This window comes from Leucopleurus acutus (genome assembly GCF_964270905.1).
Source record: "Leucopleurus acutus genome assembly, chromosome: 19".
Lineage (NCBI taxonomy): Eukaryota > Metazoa > Chordata > Mammalia > Artiodactyla > Delphinidae > Leucopleurus > Leucopleurus acutus.
The window spans coordinates 14,939,551-14,965,386 of NC_139161.1; the positions used below are offsets into that span (position 1 = coordinate 14,939,551).

General features: G+C 40.7%; 1 protein-coding gene across 1 annotated transcript in view; it reads right to left on the reverse strand.

Moving 5' to 3' along the window:
• Window positions 1–25,836, reverse strand: part of TANC2 (tetratricopeptide repeat, ankyrin repeat and coiled-coil containing 2) — a gene marked incomplete at its 3' end in the record, with an annotated part of 353,474 nt that overhangs the window by 15,571 nt on the left and 312,067 nt on the right. The window contains exons 15-20 of the mRNA XM_082861750.1: window positions 21,395–21,503; window positions 14,352–14,474; window positions 13,561–13,797; window positions 9,025–9,210; window positions 6,642–6,735; window positions 164–297 (exon numbers count right to left, since the gene is read on the reverse strand). Coding sequence (XP_082717876.1) covers window positions 164–297; window positions 6,642–6,735; window positions 9,025–9,210; window positions 13,561–13,797; window positions 14,352–14,474; window positions 21,395–21,503 — 883 coding nt within the window. The remainder of the gene's footprint in view (window positions 1–163; window positions 298–6,641; window positions 6,736–9,024; window positions 9,211–13,560; window positions 13,798–14,351; window positions 14,475–21,394; window positions 21,504–25,836) is intronic.

Below are 25,836 nucleotides of genomic sequence, written 5' to 3' on the forward strand. Positions count from 1 at the left end.
TGGGGATATATGTATATGTATAACTGATTCACTTTGTTATAAAGCAGAAACTAACACACCATTAAAGCAATTATACTCCAATAAAGATGTTAAAAAAAAAAAAAAGAAGTTCCCACCCAGAACTCACCCCTGCCTGGGGCACTGGAAGTAGCTACGTGCTTACCTGCCAGTGGCCTTGGCGAACGGTGCTGAATAAGGGCACTGCCCCTCGGCGGTTTGGCTGGGCCACTGCTGCCCCCTGTTCCAGGAGTAGACGACACACCTCCAGTTTGCCCCTTCCGGCTGCAGCTGTCAGGGCTAAGGGCAGAGAGCACAGAATGAGCACAGGGGGTCTTGCCTTCTCCAGCCCTCGAGGGTAAGCAGGGCAGCACACCTGTGTTTGATGAATGTAATTGCTACTTTACCTCCAAGAATGATGATTCTGGCTACTTCTGCCATGAAGGAAATTTTCAAAGAAAAATAAAAGGGCTTACATATACGGAGACAGTTATAATAATTTTATTGAAAAAATCACCTTTGACCAAACTTACTTGGTTTCATGTTTCCTACCCAGACTATCTTCTCTGCTTTTAATCCCTCTCTTTTTTGGTACCTCGTCCCAGCTACAAACCTTTTACTGGTATGTGCATGGGTAAGAATGCAGAGAGAAGGGTCTTTGCAGACTACGGTCTTTTAGAGTTAGCTAGGAACCACCTCTGGCCAATTTCTACTCCTGGGCCCTTAAACTCAGAGAACCAGTCAGAAATTGCAGTCTTAATTTTGTTGATTTCTTAAATGACAGTTTCCTGGATTGCTTTTAAGGGAGTATTTACAATAAAAATATATTAAAAAATGTAAAAAAAAAAAAGAAAAAAAAGAAATTGCAGTCTAAGAGCCTTGGGCCAGTTTTCTTTTTTGTCATCAGTTGGGACAGAAGTTTCTAGTACATGTGTGACCATTTTCATAGGAGGGTCAAAACTGTTCAAAGTAATAGTCTTAAAGATGAGAGGAGTGTGACAAAGGCTCTTTTCTTCTGAATACAGGATAATGGAGTCACAGATAAAGCACAGCTATAGCGAGGATAAAGGACACACAGCAGGAAGAAACATAAACATTCTTCCTTCTGTGCTACTGCCCATTGTTTATGGTCTCTGATACAGAGGATTCTAAGAGTGCTTATTTCATCCTTTGAGTACTGTTTCAATAGCAGTAAGAGGAATTTGTCAATACACTTTCTACTAAGTTCATATTTGAACAAATATGTATGTGTTTCTTAACCAGGGATCTCAAATGTGTACACTCAGTGTTTTAAATGGATGAGGGTAGGGAAGATGGTAAACACTGTTAGAAAATGGCAGGAGTTATGCTTTTAAAGAAAGAGTATGGAGACCTTTTTCCCCACAGACTTGAAAAACAGATGTGGTCGTCAGCAGGTCCTTCCTTTGCTGTGGCCACCTACTCCAATGACAAATCAGAGGAAGATAACACACGGCAGGTGCAGATATTTCAGTTTGCAAGTGTTGGTATCTAATCAGGGAAGCAACTGAAAATCAAATCAAATGGTCACTTGTGATTTTTTTCATTTAAGTGCAAATTAAGGCATTTTGTCTTTGAGCTTGGCTAAATTTACCCACGACTGACTCATATGCAAAACTAAAACTACCTGTAATTTCCACTGAGATAAACCTTCAAAGTAATCTTTTCCTTCTTCAAGGATAGAAAGGGCTTATGAAGGAAAATGTGGCAATTTTAGAAGATCTTAAACTAGATGTATCTAGGCCTTGTCTTATGTGTATTTTTCATTTTATTTTTTGGAATTCTTAACATAGGCATTTCCATCCTGTTCTCACAGAAGGGCAGAGGCTTCATCCTATCTGAGGTGAGGGTCATTTCCAAGTTCCGAATGGATAAGTTACAAGTATTGATGGGTTTGATTGTTTACTTGACTGAGAAGTTTGTCTCTTGTTCTTTAAATCAAAGTGATTTTCCCTCTTTTCCAAGTTCACATTTCTAATAGTTCAGGAAAAAAAAAAAAACTTTAGTTCTTGGGTCAGAACACAAGAGTAGCTTAAGAATTTGACTGGCAATCATCACATTGTATACATTAAACTTACACGATGTTGTATGTCAATTATATCTCAGTCAAGCTGGGGAAAAAGAAAGAACTTGACTGGGTTAGACACTTGTTAGGAACCATAAGAATCACCTCATTGGTACATAAAACAAAGGGTTTGGAAAATTTCTAACTCTCCCAAGTTTAAATTAGCTACCAGGGGGCAGGGACGCAGCAAGCCTCCCTTTCAATGTCTTGTGTATGGCGTGGTGTGTGTGTGTGTGTGTGTGTGCGCAAATACATTCTTTTTCACGCAAGAATTTATAGCACTCTGGAGAAAATACAGACAGTATTTCAGAATCAAGCCTCTCGTCAATGATGCTAGTTCACAGAACACAGATAAAAATTCACAAGCAGTGCCCATCCTGAAAGCTAAACTTATATACTGTCTGCTCTAACCTGGAGTCATGTTGCTGGGGGCTGGCCCATCTCAACCCACTGGACAACATGTTTATATGAGAGGGAATGTTCCATTTGGCCTTTTTCTTTGTTGTATCATCTCTGTTACTTAGGTTATGATGTAATTTGGCAGGAATCTCCAGCTGATATCTGGACACGGTCATTAACACAGCTGGCCAACTTCATCTCAGAACAACACAACTATGGAAAATTGGGTCTGTACTTTTCAAAATCCAAGAGCAAGGAGTTGCTTTGGCTGGATTTTATATAGTTCTTATCAAAAACCATTAAAACTTTTTGAAAGTGAGACGAATAAGGCAAAGCCAGTTCTGTAAAACAACCACCTGATTCTTAGAGCAAATGTTAACAGTTTGGAGCCAAATCTCTCTTCCTAAGAGACCAGTAACAGAATTCGTTCCCTAGCGTGTCAGCATCTGATGAGATTATTTGAAATAAATGGTCCTTTTTCAAAGGGAAACAGCTAAGGAGTTTGAAGAAACAGATAGGATACAGCTCAGAGTTGATGAAATAGCCAAAGTCGGCTTCGATGGGATGCTGATGCTAAATAGAATGCAGAGAAGCAAATGGTTCTTTTATCTCTTCTCAACCTTGACAGTGTACAGCACAGACAGGTCATGGAAGACCGATGGGATGGAGGTGGGTGGGGAAGACATATACTGATCACTGCTATCCAAAACAACATTCATTAGTTACACATTTATAGAGCTATTTTGTCAGATACTGTCAGCTCTCAAGGAACTCAGGGTTGAATAAGGATAACAGACAAACAAAAACATTACTATACAGTGTGATAAGCACAACAGAGATAAGTCCACGGGGGCTGTCTGGAGGTGGCACAGAGGAAGAAGTGTCTGAGAAGGTCTCCAGGAAGAGATGACAATCTAAACAAGATGCTGAAAGAGAAATAGGAGACTTATAGGCAACGACGACAGGGAGGCATTCTAGGCACAGGGAGAGCACGTATAAAGGCACTGAGGTGGGGAACGGCACGTTTACTCCTACTGGAGAAGACAGGCAACAGATGATGCTAGAGATCACGACACGTCTTTTTATGCTACCTTTTTTTTTTTGGCCGCATCACACAGCATGTGGGATCTTAGTTCCCCGACCAGGGATCGAACCTGTGTCCCCTGCATTGGGAGCGTGGAGTCGTAACCACTGCACCACCAGGGAAGTCCCTTTTTATGCTACATTAATGTTACAGGTGGTCAATGAAGGGTGGTAAGCAGGAAAGTGACATGGACAGATTGTGGCTTAGAGAGATCACTTTGGCTGAAGCCTGGGAGATAAATCACAAAAGGGTGAGGCCAGAGACAAGAAGATCAGCTAGGAAGTAGTTGCAATAATCTAGACAAAAGATGATGAAGGCATGAATTAATGGTATCTTGTTTATGTTCTGAATTTTCGCTACTTTTGGGCCATGGATGGCTCAGGCTCTCCAGAGTTGCTAGAAGCTTTTAATGCTGGTTCTGTTCTACAGCTGTAAGACAAAGGAGAGGAGGGATTGGTGAATCTTGTCATCTTAATTGCCTTTCTTCTGTGTTGGAATACAGATTTCTGTGTTCCATAAGAAATCTGTGAAAACCCTGCAGGATGGGAGGGGGTCAGCCAGACGGTGAAAGCTCGATGTAGGAAGGTGCTCTTTGGAAGGACAAAAAGGCCATAAAAGGAGGACGAAGACAACCAGGATATTCCAGTGACCTGCTTTTAGAAAATCTGATATGTAAAAATTACATCTCCATAAATATTTCACTATATGCTATGATACATTTCATTGATTCTAAGATGTACTTTCTTCCCTCCGCATTTTTAACATCTCAAAGTCAGGTTGCATCTCATAATCGATGTGATAATAAAGAACTGTGTCAGTTTTATAGGCAGAGGGTTTTTCTTTCTGGTTTTTTTTTTGGAATGGCACATAAGATAATGGTTCTATAGTTTCTTATAGTTACTGGTGTTTTGGATTTAATACAGCTTTGATTTGATACAAATTTGATACAAATTGTTGGAAACATCATTACCATCATATTTTCCCTAAGTAAAAACTGGGTTGTTTAGGCCAGGGTTGCAGATACGAGACCCTAACCAGCTGGCTGCAGGTCACAGACCTTCATTCTCTATGCAAGGGAAACCTGTATGAGATTTTGCCATTGGAGGAAACATCACAATTCAATGAGTCATTATAAATTTTAAATGATTATGTGCTGTAAGTTAAAAAGAAATGTGTACTTGGTAAACCCATCACTATAGACAGAAAAGCAACTCAGAGTCTACTCTACACTAGCGGTGAGTGGTAGGGACATTTTTTAACATAGCAAAGACATTATTTCCCAGCAATTTTTCTGAAGTCAAATAACTTTTTATAGCTCTATAAATTATATTACAAATGTATTTCATTCTAACTCATATTTAAATAACGTCTTATGTTCATAATGCTGAAATTAGTTCATATAAATATAAAATTAAACACAACACAATTCTGACTACAAGCAAACTGACATGAAACTTTGATTTTTTTTTTACAATCTTGAGATACGGTATGTAGGTAAGAAAATTAATGTAACAAACTTTATTGCACACTTTAAAGCAGGAACTCTTTTAAAAGTCCTGAGGCTGTAAAGTTTTATTCTAATAAGAAATTCATCTCAATAAAAATAAGTCTTCCACTTAGTTCACACCCTTCTTCAACATTTTTAAGGAATTCTTTCAAGGACAGCACTAGGACGTGTGTGATAGTCATCACTATGATGGTTAGTCTTGTAATTTCTGTCCACTGTCGCCAGCGGGCCACTACTTTTTGTTGCGCTCCCCAGTTAGGGTTAGGGTTGCACGCGGGTGGCCTGGCAACAGGAGACTCTGGGAGGGACGGAGGGGCTGTGCCGGGGAGGCTGTGCTGACGGGATGTGAACCGTCATGTCTCTCCTGCAGCTCCAGGTCTCAGGACGCACACTCCACAACTGCTGGCGACCTGGCCAGCCCCTCCCCCTCAGTGTGTCCTCTGGCTTCCCTCAGGGTGGGGCCCCAGAGACAGCAGCTGTTGCCAGCTGCACATTTTCCTTTAATCTGTCATGGGCTCTTAAGCTGCAGCTGCCCGGCATCTGCTCCCTTTGGCTCTGACAGAGGGAGGGATTGTTTGAGAAGCAAATTCCTGAGCTCTGGACCATTCTACATGATGTTAAAGAAGCCATGAAACCTATATGAGATTACTGCCATGTGTGGAAACATCACAGTTCAATAGGTAATTATACATTTTAAGTGAATTCAAGCCTCTTCTCATTTTTAATAACATTCTGACCCTAACGAAAGCATACCCCCTTCTTGTTCAGTAAAACGCTCTCCCTAAAATCGGCCATCTCCATGTTGGTCTACTTATCCTGGCAAACACGACACATATCTGTGGTGACGCTACAGTTTTTACGGCCCTGGTTTCATAAACACATAAAAGGTTACTAATGTTTTTCCAGATGTTCCAGTTTAGACTTGGGGGAAAGACAACAATCATTTCCTGCAAAGGCCACAAGGAAGAGGCTTCTGTTTGTGGAGTAAGTACCAAGCAATATAGAAATGGCTTTGCTGCAGATCGTGAGAGACTACGCAGGGCTGTGCCCTACAGGGGGGACCTTCATTTTGCATCCTGACAGCAACGGTACTCATGACGTATCAGTTTAATCATGTCAGGACCACTCCGCCGTGCTAACACTTGGTTCAGTAAGCCAGAGGTGTCGATAAAAATTTAACTTCTTGGTTTATAGCTACAGGAGAAATATTTACTCCTAACTGCTATAAGGATCACAGGGAAAAAAAGTTCACAACTCTTTTCTGCTATGGTTTGGCATATTGTAAGGAAACTTCCAGTCTTTTAAAATATTTGGAAACAAGAGCGGGGGAAGGTTTGTCTGAAAGAAGACTCTGGGGCTAACGGCATGGAGCACCCAAAGGGAAAGAGGATTGAAAGGAGGAAACTTGTGACTTTTCCTTTGGCTGAATCAGTCTCCAACACAATAGCCATAAGACAGAGATGGCCACCTTTGGTCTGGCAGAGAAAAAAATCAGGGTGTGAGATGCAGAGAATATCTCCACACAGACATGACACGTTCACAGAGAAGAGAGAGATGTCCACAGGAGGTACCTGTCTCTCCCCAGAGACTGTCAAAGCTGTTGATCTGTGCTCGTTCCACCTCTTCCTCATCTTTTTCTGGAAGATCAAGTAGGTAGGAGACAATCTGAAACAAGAAGCTGTGTCAGCTCAAAGGTCAGTTGGAAAACTGTACTACTGATACTAGCCTGTGAGGTTTGGAAGATACCCGGATACCCAAGGGTCACGCTCTCTCTTGCACACAAAAGGCATCAGAACTGACTGTCCTCGTCTAAAAACCCAAAGCTGCCATGATGAGCATTTGTTCTACCAGGTACAGTTTACATGTTTCCCTTGAACACAATTAACTTACATAGCATGTGACTTTTAAAAATCACATATTTATCACATTTGAGTTAAAAAAGCAAACCCTCGTCCTCCTAATAAAAATGCTACCAAGAAATAAACAGGAAAAAAATCAATAAACAAAACCCAGAAAATAAATATGGAGAAAACTGAGGGTCTGTAGTTTTTCAGAGCGGAGCTATTATCTTCTTTTTTCCTCTTGGAATTACAAGGACTGTTTGGGGATAATAAAAGGAGAATGGCTGCTAACAACAAAGGAAAGTGACAGCTCTGTTTCCAGGAATTGCACTGTAGAGAGAGCTAAAAAACCTTCTGTAGATAATAAAAATTCCAATTTTACTTAATATTCCCTTGGTGATACGTCAGGTCAGCTGATGGGGTAGCTGTGTCACTGAAGCATCTCAAGCAGGGGCGAGCCAACGTGTACTGGCCCGTGAAAGCGGACTGTTAAATTTTCGGAATTTTGCAAGCCAGTCAGTAAACAAAGATGTTTATTAAAAATTAAATAACGATTAAAGAAATTAAATTCAAAAAGGTTAAAATATCAAATGTTATAACTTCTTAATTATTTAATTACATTTTACTATTATCTATGCTCTTCAGGTTATTTATATTTACTGTATCTGTATGGTGGAAATTTTATATAATGGTGTGCTCCTGTGCATCTCTTTGAAACTTTGTGTTCGGTGATGTCACATTGGCAGCTTGAAATCAGCCATGGTGGGGGGACTTATACCCTGGAAATTGGCAAACTTTGTAAATGAGGATTTGATTTACTGCTAAAGCTAAAAGGGGTTCCAGTTTAATGAATATAATTTGTATGAGGATGAGAAGTAATTTAACAGTAGATCGCACATCAGATTTAATGACAAAATTATTGGGAAAAGAGCAAATAGGGGTGCAACTTCATTTATCAAATCATGGTTGAGTTGTAACCACAGGTTGGGTACGGATATACGTTTAGCAAAAATCAACAAAAGCATTCAATTAAGAGTATTACACAATTCATTATTATTTGTAAGCTGTGTGCAACATTTTTAAAAATATCAGTAAAATTTATCATAAATTTAAGTCTGTATGTACACACACACACACACACACACACATACACACACACACACACACACACACTTCTGTTCCACTCCACTCCCCTCCCCAGAGCTGGCTGTTACACCTTTCCTAGAACACTACCAATTCCACATATTTTGCCACTGTATTATTACTTTCATTAATAAATAAATTAGCAAAAATACCATTTGCACAGTGATTAACAGTTTACATCTCATATCAACCTTGTAAAAAAGAATTTATTAGCCTCGCTTTACTGGTGGGAAACTAAGGTTCTAAGAGATTAGGTATATTGCCCAAGGTCCAGAGCTAATGAGTAGGAAAGCTGGGCCTCAAACCTGGTCCTTCTGAGATTCCAACTGTTGTGCCCTTTCCATTCCACTCTGTCTACCCATGTGAACACAGGTCAAAAAATAATCCACCTGAGCCTAGTGTCATTGTCTGTTAAATAGGGGTGGAAAGATGGGGAGGAATCAGATTAGATAATTCCCGAGGTCCTTTCCAACATAATTCTAGGTACCCTGGAATCTCCCTACTCCTCAGATCAATGACCAAAAACCTAATTCACATTAATTAGGCTAACAAATTTTTTTTTAATTTATTTTTGGCTGCGTTGGGTCTTTGTTGCTGTGCACGGGCTTTCTCTAGTTGCAGCGAGCAGGCTTCTCATTGTGGTGGCTTCTCTTGTTGCGGAGCACAGGCTCCAGGCGCGTGGGCTTCAGTAGTTGCAGCATGCGGGCTCAGTAGTTGTGGCTCGCAGGCTCTAGAGCGCAGGCTCAGTAGCTGTGGCACACGGGCTTAGTTGCTCCGTGGCATGTGGAATCTTCCCGGACCAGGGCTTGAACCCGTGTCCCCTGCATTGGCAGGTGGATTCCTAACCACTGCACCACCAGGGAAGCCCTAGGCTGGCAATTTTATAATAATGCAACCTCTTTCTCCTGGTTTCCTAGGTCCTTCAATACATAGCTTGAAAAAACCCCCCAAACCTTATCCGCTTTCTTACCTCAGTATAACCCATGCTGGCTGCAGCGATGAGGGCCTGCTGGATGGCGTGGCTCTTCTTAAACACCCCTTGCTGCTGGCCCGCCATTGTCCAGTCACACTGAATCAAAAACTTGACAACCTCCAGATGACCTCGGAGTGCAGCGTGGACCAAGGCACACTGTCCATTCTTATCCAAGTGATCCACCTACGGGAGGGGACAGAGAAACCTATGTGAAAAAGACTGTGGCTGTATTCCCAATCTAGTCACATCAGCCCACTGCACAGGTCGGGACTACTAAGATTCATCCTCTCCTATTCCTTGGACCAATCCCTGAGAAAATTTAGAAGATACTCTCCTACTCAGGCTAGATCTTCACTGAGCTACAACTCTGGTAGATGCCCCTCTGGGGAGAACCTCTTTGCATAACGTCAGGCTTTTGTTTTCACATCAAAAGAAACCAAAAAAAAACCAAAACAAAACCCAAAAACAAAACACCAAAACTCCCAGCTCCAGCTTTGTTTTCCTGAGGTACACTCTCCCTTGTCTTCAAATAGTTCTTTTTAGACCCAAATTTGAAAGACTTGTAAGCTGCGTTGGCACAAAAAACTCTTTGAAATCATGAAAGGGAAGAAAAAAATTTTGAAGCTCAAATTTTTTGGTCTTCCAAAGAGGCAAAACACCTCATATCATGACTCACACATTTGACCACTATGCTGTAGCAAAGGCCACTGCTCTCTCCCAGTGGGAGGGCGGAATCGCAACCATCCGGCCAAAATGGCTGGAGGTACTTCGAACTTAATGCTAGACTATGTTCCACCAGCAGTTTTTACAGTTGCAGTGCTGGTTACAAGTTTAGGCTGAAAGAGAAGGCTGACTAAGGTCAATGTACCAGAAGGTCCCCAGCTACAAGTCTCAATAGATGAACAGCCTTTTCTGGCAGGTGGGCAGGTTATTTTCCAGTGGTAGTTAGAGCACTTGAAGCCTAAGTTCTGTATCTGGTTCTCTCCAGCTTTAGTTTCACCCGGCCATCCATATAACAAATGTTTACTGAATGCCTACCGTGTACAAGGTACACAATAGGATAAAAAGGTAAATAGGAGAGTAAAATATAGATTCTGCTCTCAAAGTTTTGAACAAGATAGGGGCAATGCGACCAATACAACAAAAACGTGTCCAACAAAGGTGTAATATAATAAATGTCAGACGGAAAGCAAAAGTGCAATAAAATTTCAGAGAATTTCCAGCCAGAAGCAGGAACAGATTCAGAGGGAAAGGTGCAATGGTCTGAATGTTTGTGTTCTCCCACCATTATTCGTTGGAATTCTAACCCCTGAGGTAATTAGGAGGTGGTGCCTTTGGAAAGTGACTGCGTCATGAGGGCAGAGCCCTCATGAATGGGATTAGTATCCTTATACAGAGGCCCCAGAGAGCTTGCTTGCCCCCTTCCACCGTGTGACGGCACAGCGAGAAGGCACTGTCCGTAAACCAGGAAGCTCTCACCAGACACCGAATCTGCTGGCGCCATGCTGTGGGGACTTAACATCCAGAACTGTAAGAAGGAAATGTTTATAAGATACTCAGTCTATGGTATTTTATTACAGCAGCCCAAATGGACTAAGAAAAGGGCTATCTCAACTGGCTGGGATAGGAAATGATTAATTCTAGTTTTTGAAGGGTAAAATACATTAAGGGGGAGTTCAAACTACAATGTTGAGAGGGTCTTTCGGGACAAGAGCATGGATATTTTGAATGCCAGGCTAGTGGTCTGAATTTTCATAAGTAATGGAGAGTCACTGAGAATTTTCATGTTCAGAACTGTATTTTTTAAAAACTAAAGGCATGAATTAAAAGAACCCTTGGCTTCTTGGGGAAATGGTTGATTCCAGGGCTGGGACAGTAATAGCAAAAGATGAGTTTGGAACATCTTGTGGTGCCAGAAAGTACAGAAGCACTCATGAAATAATGGGGGGGGGGGCTTGAAAGGACACAGGAACCAACGTGAAGAAGCTCCCAGTGGCCAAATCTGGGGCAATTTGAGCAAAAAAAGAAAATACCGGCAATGAGTTATAGATCACAGAATAAAATAAATATCCAGGAACCCATAGTGCTATAAGTAAATGAACACATTGAGGAGAAGGGACAGCTCTTCCTTACAGTAGAATTCCAATTAATAAATGTAGAAGGAAGAGGGAAATAGAAAATCGCTATAATGCAAATATCATAGCAATAATTACTGCAGCAAGAATGGACCCATCAATGGATGGATCCTAAATTAGTGGACAAAAAAATTAGTGGACAAAAAAAAGATACAAGGTATCTGCCTAGTCTGAAAGCATCTCCCTAAAAGATATTTCTTAATTCCAAATGGGAGAAACAGTGACTTCAGGTTGAGAAACCTGGAAGATACCACCTTATCCAAGTGATAGAGGTTAACATCCCCTGTAATGAGATCTCAACATCACGCACCTCCTGCAGCGCTGCATGAATAAGGGCAGAGCATCATGTCTGTGGTGTGCTTGCCAAAAACATACAAACTCAATCTAATGAAGAGAAAATACCAGACCAACTATAATTGAAGAACATTCAATTCAGTTATGCAACAAAATAACTGGCTAAATACATAAGTGGTTTAGAGGGGTGAGAAATGAGAAATAGTTACTTTATTTGGCGACTGACAGTTGTTAGTGACTTTTGAGAGCAGCTTCAGTTGAATGCCAAGAGGTTGGGGTTTTTCAAGGATATTATTTATTAGGCACTGCATGAGACTAAAAGAGACTTCATCTCTTTTTAAAAAGGCTCGATCACTTTTAATTGTCACAATGCCCCTCTTAATCCTGTTTCTAGGTTAAACAAGTGAGGCTGAGAGAGGTCAAATGACTCGTCCAAGCCCTCAGAGAAAGCGAGTGTGAATGCAGGCTTTGACCAGGTCGTGCTTGAAGCCGAAGTTTATGATTTTAATGACTTGCCTCCTCTTTCTGTCACGGAAGCCAGACCACAAATGGTTAAGGAGTAGTAAGGAAGCAGTGGTAGCAAGTAGAGATGACTCTTAGGACAGGCTTGGTGGACATGGGTGGGAAGAGATGGGATGGTGGCTTCTGGTTAGGAGAGAGAGGGGAGTTTCTCTTTTGGGTTAGAGAAGACAATCATAGGCTGTAGAAACTGAGAAGAAAGGTAGTGTGAATTTAGAAAAAGAATGAAATGATGTGAGAGAAAGAGCAACATACTGAGATTAAAAAATATAGGTGGGGAATTCCCTGGCAGTCCAGTGGTTAGGACTCCGCACTCCCACTGCAGGGGGCATGGGTTCCATCCCTGGTCGGGAACTAAGATCCCACAAGCTGTGCAGCATTGCCGGAAAAAAAAAAAAAAAATATATATATATATATATATATATATATAGTGGAGGCAAGCATTCTGGAAAGGAAGGTAAACACTTCCTTCTCTGAGGCAGAAGTAAAGGTGAGTGTATGTAAGGATTAATAGAGTTTTGAGACCGAGGCACAGTGAGATTAAAATCAATCTTGGTAGTCGTAGGAGGGCAAAAAAGGTTTGATAGGGTCTTGAAAAGATCACAAATTATTTATTTATCTGCTCTGGGGAAAACAAGAGATGAATAAAATGATACCTGAGCAACAGGAAAGACCCAGCTGAGATTAGAATATGAATTCACAGCAGTAATAATAAGGCCCAATTTTCACTCTGTTTCTAGAGGTGTTCATTCAAGTGACTAGGACCATTCCTGTGTCACAGTTAACATCTACAGCTCTGAGATTTCACTGAGGTTCCCAGGTCCCAGCTCCCAAAGGAGTCTCAGGAGACACAGTTCTTCCCTGGTAAGGACACTGGACGCCTCAGAACGAGGGCATACATATTACTTATATTTCACTGCAAAACCACCAAATTCCTCAGTTTGTTTTCAGGATGGAAACAAAATACTATTGGGCTACAATGTTCCCCAGAGGCCTACATTTTTGAGACCAGCATTTTTCTTTTCACCAATATTTTCAAATTGAGTTCTATCAGTGGCCTTTGAGATACTATAAAGCAAATATATTTCTGAGAAATGTTTTGAGAGAATTAAAATACACTAACAGAAACACTTCTGAGTTCCTCTGGTCAGAGAGAATCATCTTCTCCCCATACCTCTTCAGGGGTATCTTCAAGACTCTAACATGAAAGGCTTAGAGTCTAGAGGCACCATTCAGTTCAGACTTCACAGGGCCATCTCCTTGCTCCCCCACTTCTCTTTCCTCACTCTGAGCTCAGGAGAGAATTTCTTGGCTGTTAGGGACTTTTTGTGGCTGCTGATAAATGCAGTTTCCTAAGTGCCTCTCAAAAGTTTTAGAACTGTGTGCAAATTCAGCATGGAACTGGCCATGGCAGGTGGGCAACAGTAGGATGTAATCAGAGCTAGTTCTCCCTTTGATCTGCTCCCTAATAGGATCAGATGTATTCTACCTACACTCAGGAGGTCACGCAGGAGTTAAGGAAGAGTCTATAGCAGGAAGAAAGAAAAGGGAAGAAGAAAAGGCAGCAGAGCCGGACAGCCACTACCTTGGCCCGTTTCTTGCACAGCAGCACGACAATGCTTAGGAAGCCTGCGGCTGCAGCATAGCCCAGAGGAGTCAGGCCGCTTTCCGAGGAGGCATCCACGTTGGCCCCAAACTCCAACAGTAGGGCCACCATTTCTGTGTAACCAAGATGACACTGGACGCATAGAATTGGAGCATTATTTAAAACCTCTGTCCGGTAATTAATGTTGGCACCTCCCAAAATCAGCAGTCGGCTGACCTAGAAATAAGTGAATACACAGAAATAATACTCACATAAATATCAGTTATATCCTATTAGTCATCTTGTATTAAGTCCTCTGGGACCCCACAATAAGTGCCCAGAAGCATTTAGTAACGGCTTTATTTTAAAATCTTCATTTGTTCCTTTTTCAATCCCTTGCCTTTGGAAAGGGATGTGAAATATCTCCTTTATATAAACTGCTCAGTAACTAAAGTCAACACCACCCATACTGTAGTGCTGTCAGAGTCTCCACTAAGTGAGCTGTCAGTCAGAAAAAACCCTATCAAAACAAAGGTGGTCCAAGAATGACTTACTCCCTAGAAGCAGCAGGACTTATTCTACAAATCAGATCATCTTATACAAGGTACAAGGTCAACAGGCTTGGTCTTCAACTCACAGAACAAAATGTAAAATATATCAAATTATCAGTAAAAGGTTAATAGGAGACAGTCTAAGGCAAGTCAAAGATCGATTAAATAGCTACTTAAATGTCCTCCTAGTTTTAGGTTTTCATAGTTAATTTTTTAATCTGACTGTAATTTATCACTTACCTTTATATTTGGAGTATAGAGATTTCGTAAAGATGCCAATGCCATGGAAAGACCCTCTGTGCTATAGGAGATCCAGAGACCTTGGAGGATGGAGGATGATACTCCAACTTTTTTACTCAAACCCTGAAAAAGAAATATAGAGACAATTAAATCATTAGCCCAGCTAAAAAGTACCATCAGTAGTTAAGTTAGGAGCCTCTAGGTTTGTGGTACTAACAAATGAGAAGAGAGTCTTGCTCAAACAATACCCAGGCATAACAAAGCCAATCCACTGATGCAGACGAAGACTAGTCCTGCAGGAACAGGCTAACTTAAACTGTCTCCACCTTGGCAGTCTGCGGAAACAAATCTACTTAATACCTCTCTTTTCTGCTATATCTGGATATAATCCCCTCTCCCCCCAGATCTTTTCTACTAGCCTTCTTGAATCAATCTCTTAAATTCAAGTTAGTAAAGTATACACGGTAACAGAGATAATGCAGTGTGATCACTGATCTCCATCTCATTTCCGTCCTGGGCATTTGTGAAAACTGTATCTCTCAGCCTCCTTTACAGTTATGCGGGCCATGGGACTGACTCCTGGCTAATAAAATGTGGGCAGAAGTAATATGTCATGTCCAGCCTTGGCCCCACATTCCCTGTGTGTTTCTCCACACTTTCTATTATTCCTCTTGATTGCAGGCCAGATGATCCAATGGAGGATCCTGAGGCCCTAGGAGATTCTGGAACTACTGTGTGGAAGAAGCCTGCCCAATGATCTGTACTGGACTGCAACGAAAGTGAAAAATAAGCCTTGGTTAAGTCACTGAGATTTTGCAGGTTTGTTAGAGTAGCTAGCATTGCTCACCCTAACATAGCCTAAAATAATCACATCTGTTCATCCTCAGGGAAACAACATAGGTTTGATTGCCATCAGCAACAAATTTTCTCTAGTATGACTGGCCTAAGTCCCACTGTATGTACTAATGCTTGCCCTTTTACTTGGACTTCTCCAAAAGGAAGTTAGAATAAATTGTCTTTTAAAATCTCCTGCTGTGATGGCAAGATTCTCTGGCAATCTTCTTCTTCTTCTTTCTTAAGGCTGTGCAGCGTGGCTTGCAGGATCTTTGCTCCCTGACCAGGGATTGAACCTGGGGCCCCTGCAGTGGAAGTGTGGAGTCCTAACCACTGGACCGCCAGGGAATTCCCAGCAATCTTCTTACTATTCTGCCAATATCTGGGTCAAGTGAGTTAAAGCAGGAAATCCTGAGGGCCGCAAGATATTAACAATGAAGTTTGGGAACCACAAAGTAGATCTGAGGAGGTATTTTTTTTAAAAACTTAATCTGCTCTGTTTGCTTTGTGAGAAAGTAGTCCAGTTTGATTCTTTTGTGTGTAACTGTCCAGTTTTCCCAATACCATTTATTGAAGAGGCTGTCTTTTCCCCATTGTATATTCTTGCCTCTTTTGTCATGGATTAATTGACTATATAAGTGCGGGTTCATTTTTGGGTTCTCTGTTCTGTTCCATTGATCTATGTGTCTGTTTTTGTGCCAGTACCATACTGTTTTGATTACTGTAGCTTTGCAGTATAGTTTGAAACCAGGGAGCATGATACCTCCAGCTTTGTTCTTCTTTCTCAAGATTGCTTTTGTTATTCAGGGTCTTTTGCATTTCCACACAAATTTTAGAATTATTTGTTCTAATTCTGTGAAAAATGCCTTTCATGTTTTGACAGAGATTGCACTGAATCTGTAGATTGCCTTGGGTAGTATGGTCATTTTAACAATATTAATTCTTCCAATCCATGAGTATGGTATATCTTTCCATTTGTTTGTGTAGTTTTCGATTTCTTTCATCAGTGTCTTATAGTTTTCTGGATAGAAGTGTTTTACTGCTTTAGTTAGATATATTCCTAGGTATTTTTTTTTTTTGATGCAATTGTAAATGGGATTGTTTTCTTAAGTTCTCTTTCCAATAGTTTGTTATCAGTGTATAGAAACACAACAGGTAACTGTTTATTAATTTTGTGTCCTGCAACTTTACTGAATTAACTGATTAGTTCCAACGGTTTTTGGTAGCATCTTTAGGATTTTCTATATATAATATCATGTCACCTGCAAACAGTGACAATTTTACATCTTCCTTTCCAATTTGGATGCCTTTTATTTCTTTTCCTTCTCTGATTCTTGTGGCTAGGACTTCCAATCTATGTTGAATAAAAGTGGTGAGAGTGGGTATCCTCGTCTTGTTCCTGATCTTAGAGGAAATGCTTTCAGCTTTTCATCACTGAGGATGATGTTGGCTATGGATTTGCCATATACGACTTTTATTATGTTGAAGTATGTTCCCTCTGTATACTCTGTTGAGACTTTTTATTATAAATCGATGTTGAATTTTGGCAAAAGCTTTTTCTGCATCTACTGAGATAATCATATGATTTTTATCCTTCATTTTGTTAATGTGGTGTAAGATGTTGATTGATTTGCAGATACTGAACCATCCTTGCATCCCTAGGATAAATCCCACTTGATCATGGTGTATGATCCTTTTTATATTATGTATTATTGAATTCGGGTTACTAATATTTCGTTGAGAACTTTTGTATCTGTGTTTATCAGTGATCTGGGCTTGTCAGTTTCTTTCTCTGCGGTGTCTTTGTCTGGTTTTGGTATCAGGGTGATGCTGGCCACACAGAATGAATTTGGAAGTGCTCCTTCCTCTTCAAGTTTTTGGAACAGCTTGAGAAGGACAGGCATTAACTCTTTAAATGTTTGGTAGAATTCACCTGTGAAGCTGTCTGGTCCTGGACTTTTGTTTGTTGGGAGTTTTTTTTTTAAATTATTGATTCAATTTTCAATTTCATTACTGGTAATCAATTTGTTCATATTTTCTATTTCTTCCTTATTTAGTCTTGGGAGATTGTAAGTTCCTAGGAACTTATCTGTTTCTTCAGGTTGTCCGTTTTATTGGTGTACAATTGTTTGTAGTAATCTCTTATGCTCCTTTGTATTTCTGTGGTTATTTGTTATAACTTCTCTTTTATTTTTGATTTTATTTATTTGGGTCCTCTCTTTTTCTTCATGAGTCTGGCTAAACATTTATCAATTTTGTTTGTTTTTTCAAAGAAGCAGCTCTTGATTTCATTGATTTTTTCTATTTTGTCTATTCATTTATTTCTGCTCTGATCTTTAAGATTTCTTTTCTTCTACTAACTTTGGGTTTTTTTTTTTTTCCCAGTTCCTTTACGTGTAAGGTTAGATTGTTTGAGATTTTTCCTGTTTCCCGAGGTAGGCTTCTATCACTATAAACTTCTTTCTTAGACTTGCTTTTGCTGCATCCCATAGACTCTGGATCATTGTGTTTCCATTTTCATTTATCTCTAGATATTTTTTGATTTCCTCAGTGACTCACTGGTTGTTTAGTAGTGTGTTGTTTGGAGTTCACGTGTTTGTGTTTTTTTTTTTTTTGCGGTATGTGGGCCTCTCACTGTTGTGGCCTCTCCCGTTGCAGAGCACAGGCTCCAGACATACAGGCCCAGCGGCCATGGCTCACAGGCCCAGTCACTCCATGGCATGTGGGATCCTCCCGGACCGGGGCACGAACCCGTGTCCCCTGCATTGGCAGGTGGACTCTCAACCACTGTGCCACCAGGGAAGGCCCCTTGTTTGTGTTTTTTGTAGTTTTTTCCTTATAGTTGATTTGTACTCTCATACCACTGTGGTCAAAAAAGATGCTTGATATAATTCAATCTTCTTAAATTTATTGAGAACTGTTCGTGGAATAGCATGTGCTCTATTCTAGAGAATGCTCCATGTGCACTTGAAGAAAGTGTGTGTTCTGCTGTTTTTGGATGAAACGTTCTGTACATATCTATTAATTCCATAATTGTCATTTAAGCCTAGTGTTTCTTTGTTGATTTTCTGTCTGGATGATCTGTCCATTGATACGAGTGGGGTATTAAGTCCCCTACTATTATTGTATTACTGTCAATTTCTCCCTTTATGTTTGTTAAAATTTGCTTTATGTATTTATGTGCTACTATGCATCCACATTTACAATTGTTACATCTTCTTGTTGGATTGATCCCTTTACTCCTTTATCATTATGTATCATTGATCCCTTTATCATTATCATTGATCCCTTTACCCTTCTTTGCTAGTCCTTGTTTTAAAGTCTATTTTGTATAAGTAATGCCAGTCCAACTTTCTTTTTGTTTCCATTTGCATGGAATACCTTTTTCTATCCCCTTACTTTCAGTCTGCGTATCTCTGAACTGAAGTGAGTCTCTTGTAGGCAGCATATATACAGGCCTTTTTTTTTTTTTCAGTCCATTTAGCCACTCTATTCCTGCAGCTCTTTGGGACTCCCAAAAGTAATCGCCACTGGCCTTCAAAGCCAAATGCTCTGGGGACTCATCTTCCCGGTGCAGGACACCCAGGCTGGGGAGCCCGATGAGGGACTCAGACCTCTCACTCCTTTGGGAGAACTGAAGACATGTCCACACAAAAACCTGAACACTAACATTGTAAGTGTACTAAATGCCAATGCGTTATTCACTTTAATATGTCTAATTTTATTTTTAAAAAATAAAAAGAGGAAAAAAAAACCCTGTATGCTATGTTCATAGCAGCGTTATTCACAACAGCCAAAAAGTGGAAAAAACTGAAATGTGCAACTAGCAAATGGATAAACAAAAAGGAGTATTATTTGGCAATAAGAAGGAATCAAGTACTGATACATGCTACAACATGGATGAACCCTAAAGTCATCATGCTAAGTGAAAGAAGCCAGACATAGACAACCAGGGATTGTATGATTCCATTTATACTAGATGTCCAGAAGAGTCAAACTTACAAACAGTAGATTAGTGGTTGCCAGGGGTTGGGGGAAGCTCATGGGGAGTGACTTCAAATGGACACAAGGTTTATTTTTAAGGTGATGGAAATGTACTAATAGTGGTAATAATTACACAACTCTGTAAATATACCAAATATCCAGAATTACAGACACTCAACCTCATATTTTTAAGGTGATTAATGACATCATATGTAATTTTTCATGAACAAAGATAAAATAAGGGAAATTTAAAACTAATTGGAAAGAAATATGAATTGGACTATATGTCATTGCTGATTGGCAGTTCTAAGTGGCGCTGAGTCTAAGCATTGAGTCTGTCTTTGCCTTTTCATGACCCTCAGCTGATAGGAAGTGAGAATTCTGGCAGTCTGAGAGAAGCTTAAGTCTATCAACAGGGAGCACACTGCATTTAGAGGACCCTGAAAACTGCAGCATCAGGAAAACCATGGTCCGAGTCCACATTCTTCAGCTTGCAGTCATGTCATCACCACATGCTATACACCCAAGTATTTATGGCCTGAATCACACACGGAGCCAGTCTTATCTCAGGCAACCATGTTGTCTGCAGCAACATAAGATAAAACTGTGTCAGTGACAGGAGTGTATGGTTTAAGTGTAGGTCTCTATGACAGGCTGGTGGTTCCCAGAGAGGAGGGGGTTGTGGGGAGGATGAAGTAGGTGAAGGGATCAAGAGGTACAAACGTCTGGTTATAAAATAAATTAAGCCATGGGGATATTAAAAAAAAAAAATGTAGATCTCCCTGTAGTGGATAAAGTCACAGGGGATCAAATGAAACTTCATATCATTTATCTGTTTCATGTGGTATTTATTTTATGGTGCAGGGCATAAAGACAGACATCATCTTCATTGCATCTGATCCTAGGCAGAGGGTGATGACAAATGTTCAAGCGTTTAAAGCAGTGATGCTTAATATGTAAGTTACTTTCCCGTCTAATTGAAGGATACTCATCTTACAGTTTGTAGAAGTAGCAGATACTTTTTGGTCCACTTGAAATGGGAATGAGACACCTTGCCTGTTAAAAGAGTCTCATTCTGCTCCCATTAAGTAAGGTCATTTTTGGTAGAGTGATTTATTAATAAGACAATTATGATTCAAATAAAGGACTTGTCACTGTGGGTTTTACTTCTGTCCATCTGATGAAAAGGCTTCTCTAGCTGTGTACTTATATACTGGGAAGAATTTGCTAGGCTCTTGAAGTTGCCCTTAATGCCATTTTTCTCTCTGAAGAGAACAGAACTGTTTTATCTTCAACAGTATCTCTTGGGAGAAGTCCAAGCCAGAGGACTATTTAAGATCTCTGTATTTCTCAATCTGGGAGCAGCAAAAGTGGTCTGAAGAGATTGTAGGGATTGTAGGTGGCAGATGAAATAGCAAGCTGTGGGCTAGGAAAATCAGGAAAACAAATTTCTTCCTTGACTTCTGTCCTTTGCCCCACAACTGATATCTAGACAATAAATTCCTTGAGATTAGGGGCTGTATATTTTTGGCTTGTGTATCCCTAGTACCTAGTACAATGCCTCAGTAAGCACTGAATAAACAAATGAATGCATACAAGCACAAACAGATGAATTACGTGCCCTTCTCTGGGTCCTCCACTCCAGCCGTGTGGATGTTGGGACAGGGAGGCTGATGCTTGGAGTCCTTAAAAGTTTTGAAACTACTGCGAAAAACTGGGATTATAATTTGAAGAGGGAATGGGGGAAGTAGCTTAAAGGAAGGTTATAGTTGGTTCTAGACAAAGAGTTTGAAAATCACAGCACCAGGAATATTAAAATCTTCACTAAGACAATTATGAGAACACAGAGAGTAAACTGCTCTCAGCGATTTTTTTTAGACGTTGTGAAAACCTGCGACTAATGCTACAACGTGACTCTTCTCAGGAGATGGTGGGTCATATATGGAGTACACATGTGTATGTGTATATGCTTCTTACCTAAATGATTATACATGTACCTTTTCTGGAAAGCCTAGCAATCCACTAAACTGGGAGATGACAAATGTGGCTTTCTTTCAAAGTCCTAGGGAGGAACGGGTCAGAAATGTTAGGAGATGGACCAATTTTGCAACAAACTGATTTCAGAAAGCAGGGGCCACACTGACATAACAGTAGCTTCATACACACAGTGTTAAGGAAAGCCTGATGGAAATGGAAAGAAAAACACCTCCAACTTCTTTAATTACCTTAAAAATGTGTGCTTTGAGGATGTGATGTCCCAGTTCAATTGTCTGCTGTCGGTTTAGTTTTCCCTCTTGGCGGGAAAACCAGAAGGCAAGTAATGTGTGACCACTCCTGCCAAAAAAAAAAAAAGACCCATTTTAGAAAATTTAATGCTCCATTTCTCCTTTGGGTGGATGACTGTTCAGGTCTAGCCATGCCTCCAATGAAACTCTGTCTCATTCAACCAGTTTCTTAGGGAAGGGCACCTGCTATTGGGCAAGTAACGGGCAGTGAACGGTTCCTAGCTTTTACCGGTCCTTTACCCAAATCACATGTGTGAATATCACAGAATGTCCTTTCTAGTTGGCTTACACCCATCCCACACATAGATGGCATTAAAAGATCCACTTTTATTTTCTGTCTCTGTCAACTCCTCTTATTTCACCCATGCTTTAAAAGTCAGGATCCTGCTTCCTCAGGATCTCAGCTTTGGTCCTAGTGTGTCTTCTGGATTTAGCCCATCCATCCTCAGAGCCTTCGCCACCACCTAAACCCTATTATCTTTTTCTCTATCTAGATGTTTCAGCTTTAGATCAATATACATCAACTGTCTACTGGATTTCTCTACCTAGAGGTCCTATAGTACCTTAAACTCAACATGTCCCAAACTGGATTAACAACCTCTTCCCCAAGTGAAGTCTTCTCTGATCAGCCTCTACCAAGCCTCTATCCTTTCTCTCTCACATTTTCTCCCAGCCGAGAACACAGCACTCTGTCTTTGGTGCAATCATCATCGGTTGTATATGCCTTTAGTACAGTGTCTACCACACTATTACATGCTCTCTCCTCTACTAGACTGTAGGTTTCCTGATGGCATCATTCTCACCCCCCATCTCCTCGTCAACAGATCCCCAATCTGCTCATGAAAGAGAAAACCCTTTTCTCTGCCTCTTCATGTTGTCTTATCTGCCCAGGATGCTCAGTACTGCCACAGCCCTCCTGTAATCACGTGGTCAGCTGGCCTGATGACAAAGCCAACAAAAAGGCTAAGCTGAGAAAACTGCTGAAAAACAGAGCCTGAGTCCTGACTGTACAGCATCAGAAGCGGCCCTAATTTTGGACTGCTTGTTATATGAAGTGATAAATTTCTTTATTGTTTAATCCATTTGAGTTGATGTTTCCTATTTCTTCCAGCTCAGAGCATACTAATGATATATGCCTTTAAGTGTGAATGTATATATGTATATGTGTATGTATGTAAGGTATGTGTATGCATGCAGGATTCTGTATGTTTATTTACATTTATGACAGAAATCCCGAGTTGTTTATACTCTCCACAGTGCCAAACATTGTGTATTGCACATAAAAATTCTCAATAAAATTTTCTGGGGGGCTTCCCTGGTGGTGCAGTGGTTAAGAATACGCCTGTCAATGCAGGAGACACAGGTTTGAGCCCTGGTCCGGGAAGATCCCACATGCCACAGAGTAACTAAGCCAGTGTACTACAAATAGTGAGCCCGTGCTCTAGAGCCCACATGCCACAACTACTGAAGCCTGCACGCCTAGAGCCTGTGCTCCGCAACAAGAGAAGCCACTGCAGTGAGAAGCCTACGCACCGCAATGAAGAGTAGCCTCCGCTCGCCGCAACTAGAGAAAGCCCGCGCACAGCAACGAAGACCCAACACAGCCAAAAATAAAACAAATAAATAGATAAATTTATTAAAAAAATTTTTTTTTGGAAGCAAGATCAGACATTAAAGAAAGGATACTGGGTCACCTTTGGGCTGTGCCTTCTTACCACATTTGCTGTAGTCTGTAGGAACTATGACACTTAGAACTGTCTCTCTACTCCCCAACCAGGTTAGTGTCAGCGGAGTTCTCTATGCTACTGACAACACAACTCTTTTACTCCTTTCACTTGAAGTGTCATAGAGGAGGAAAATCAAACTATTATCTCAGTTTCAAGCCTAATGAATTAATCAAACAGAAGGAAAAACAGCAAATGAATTTTTGTTGGTGACTCTTCGCTGAGAAGAGGCCCAAATGTCTACTGGACGATTTTCTCTCATATTTAACACTGGCTACTCTGCCAGGTTTAACATTTGAAGATGTCTAATACTGAAGTCTGAAAAACAAACATATCCTTCCTTCCTTCTTCCTTTCCTTCCTCCCTCCCTTTTTTTTAAGCTTCAGTAAAGAACCTGGAGAACAGAGGATGGGACAGTTCCCATCTTAGGTAGGAATCATCCTATAAAACTTTAAAAAGAATTTCTACCATGTTCTAACCTTCGGCTTCATAGAATTTCTGAATCCTAGTGGATACCAGGACATCTTACTTGATCAGACAAGACTAACCATAAAGGAAAGAAAGTTATTTAATTGAGAGAATGTCTCAGACAACTGTATCTTGTATGGAATCATCAGTGTCATCTGAAGATATGAGCCCAGGGTTGTTTCACACTCACAAAATCTAGAAATTGCTACTGAACTTTTATATATCCCTTGAAAGCCCAATGTAGTTGGTAGGCTATTTTAACAGAAGTTAATGAGAACCATTTCTAAAAGTTCCCTATCTCAAGTTCTCAAAATCCTACCCAGTTATTAACAATGAAATTATTGTAGCCTCCCTGGTGTAAGAATTATTACATTAAGCGTCTCATCCATGGCTGTACATAGTGACTAGAACTCCTGAATACGATCCACCACTTACGCTTCAGGCCATTAATGAGTATCCACGCCGGTGAGAAATAAGGATGAAGCTCATGGCTGACAAGGATATGAATTGTCAGTTAGACACGGAACTGACTTGCCCTAGTGCATTTACTTTACTACCGTGACTAGGGCACCCTGGGAAGATGCTTCCGTCTCTCTAGTGTGCATTTCAGCCAGCTACAGAGGACAGTGCTTGCTTTTGTTATTGTTGATCAGGCACTGAGGAGAAACAGCAAGCCATATGGGTCAAGGAAAAGATGAAGGTGACAACACTAGTTTCTTTCTTTTCGGATACAAGCATATTACATTATTCATAAAAGAATGATTCTGATCAGTTCACTGGACTCAAAGCTTATGGTGTTTAGGACACAAAAGGTAAAACAGCAATTTCCATTACATGCTGGCATTTCCATTTGTACCTTACTATTTTTTTTAACACCTTTATTGGAATATAATTGCCTTACAATGATGTGTCAGTTTCTGTTGTATAATAAAGTGAATCCGCTATACATATACATATATCCCCATTTCTCCTCCCTCTTGTGTCTCCCTCCCACCCTCCCTATCCCACCCCTCGAGGTGGACACAAAGCACCAAGCTGATCTCCCTGTGCTATGCGGCTGCTTCCCACTAGCTATCTGTTTTACATTTGGTAGTATATATATATCCATGCCACTCTCCCACTTCGTCTCAGCTTACCCTTCACCCTCCCTGTGTCCTCAAGTCTATTCTCTACGTCTGTGTCTTTATTCCTGTCCTGCCCTTAGGCTCAGCAGAACCTTTTTTTTTTTTTTAAGATTCCATATATATGTGTTAGCATATGCTATTTGTTTTTCTCTTTCTGACTTACTTCACTCTGTATGACAGTCTCTAGGTCCATCCACCTCACTACAAATAACTCAATTTTGTTTCTTTTTATGGCTGAGTAATATTCCATTGTATATATGTGCCATATCTTCTTTATGCATTTATCTGTCGATGGACACTTAGGTTGCTTCCATGTCCTGGCTATTGCAGATAGAGCTGCAATGAACATTGTGGTACATGACTCTTTCTGAATTATGGTTTTCTCAGGGTATATGCCCAGTACTGGGATTGCTGGGTCGTATGGTAGTTCTATTTTTAGTTTTTTAAGGAACCTCTATACTGTTCTCCATAGTGGCTGTATCAATTTACATTCCCACCAACAGTGCAAGAGGGTTCCCTCTTCTCCACACCCTCTCCAGCATTTATTGCTTGTAGATTTTTTGATGATAGCCATTCTGACAGGTGTGAGGTGATACCTCATTGTAGTTTGGATTTGCATTTCTCTAATGATTAGTGATGTTGACCAACCTGTCATAAGTTTGTTGGCAATCTGTATATCTTCTTTGGAGAAATGTCTTAGGTTTTCTGCCCATTTTTGGATTGGGTTGTTTTTTTTGTTTTGTTTTGTTTTTTATTTATTTGCGCTAACCGGGCCCCTCACTGTTGTGGCCTCTCCCGTTGTGGAGCACAGGCTCCGGATTCGCAGGCTCAGCGGCCATGGCTCACGGGCCCAGCTGCTCCGCGGCATGTGGGATCTTCCCGGACCGGGGCACGAACCCGCGTCCCCTGCATCGGCAGGCAGACTCTCAACCACTGCGCCACCAGGGAAGCCCGGGTTGTTTGTTTTTTTGATATTGAGCTGCATGAGCTGTTTGTATATTTTGGGGATTAATCCTTTGTCAGTTGCTTCCTTTGCAAATATTTTCTCCCATTCTGAGGGTTGTCT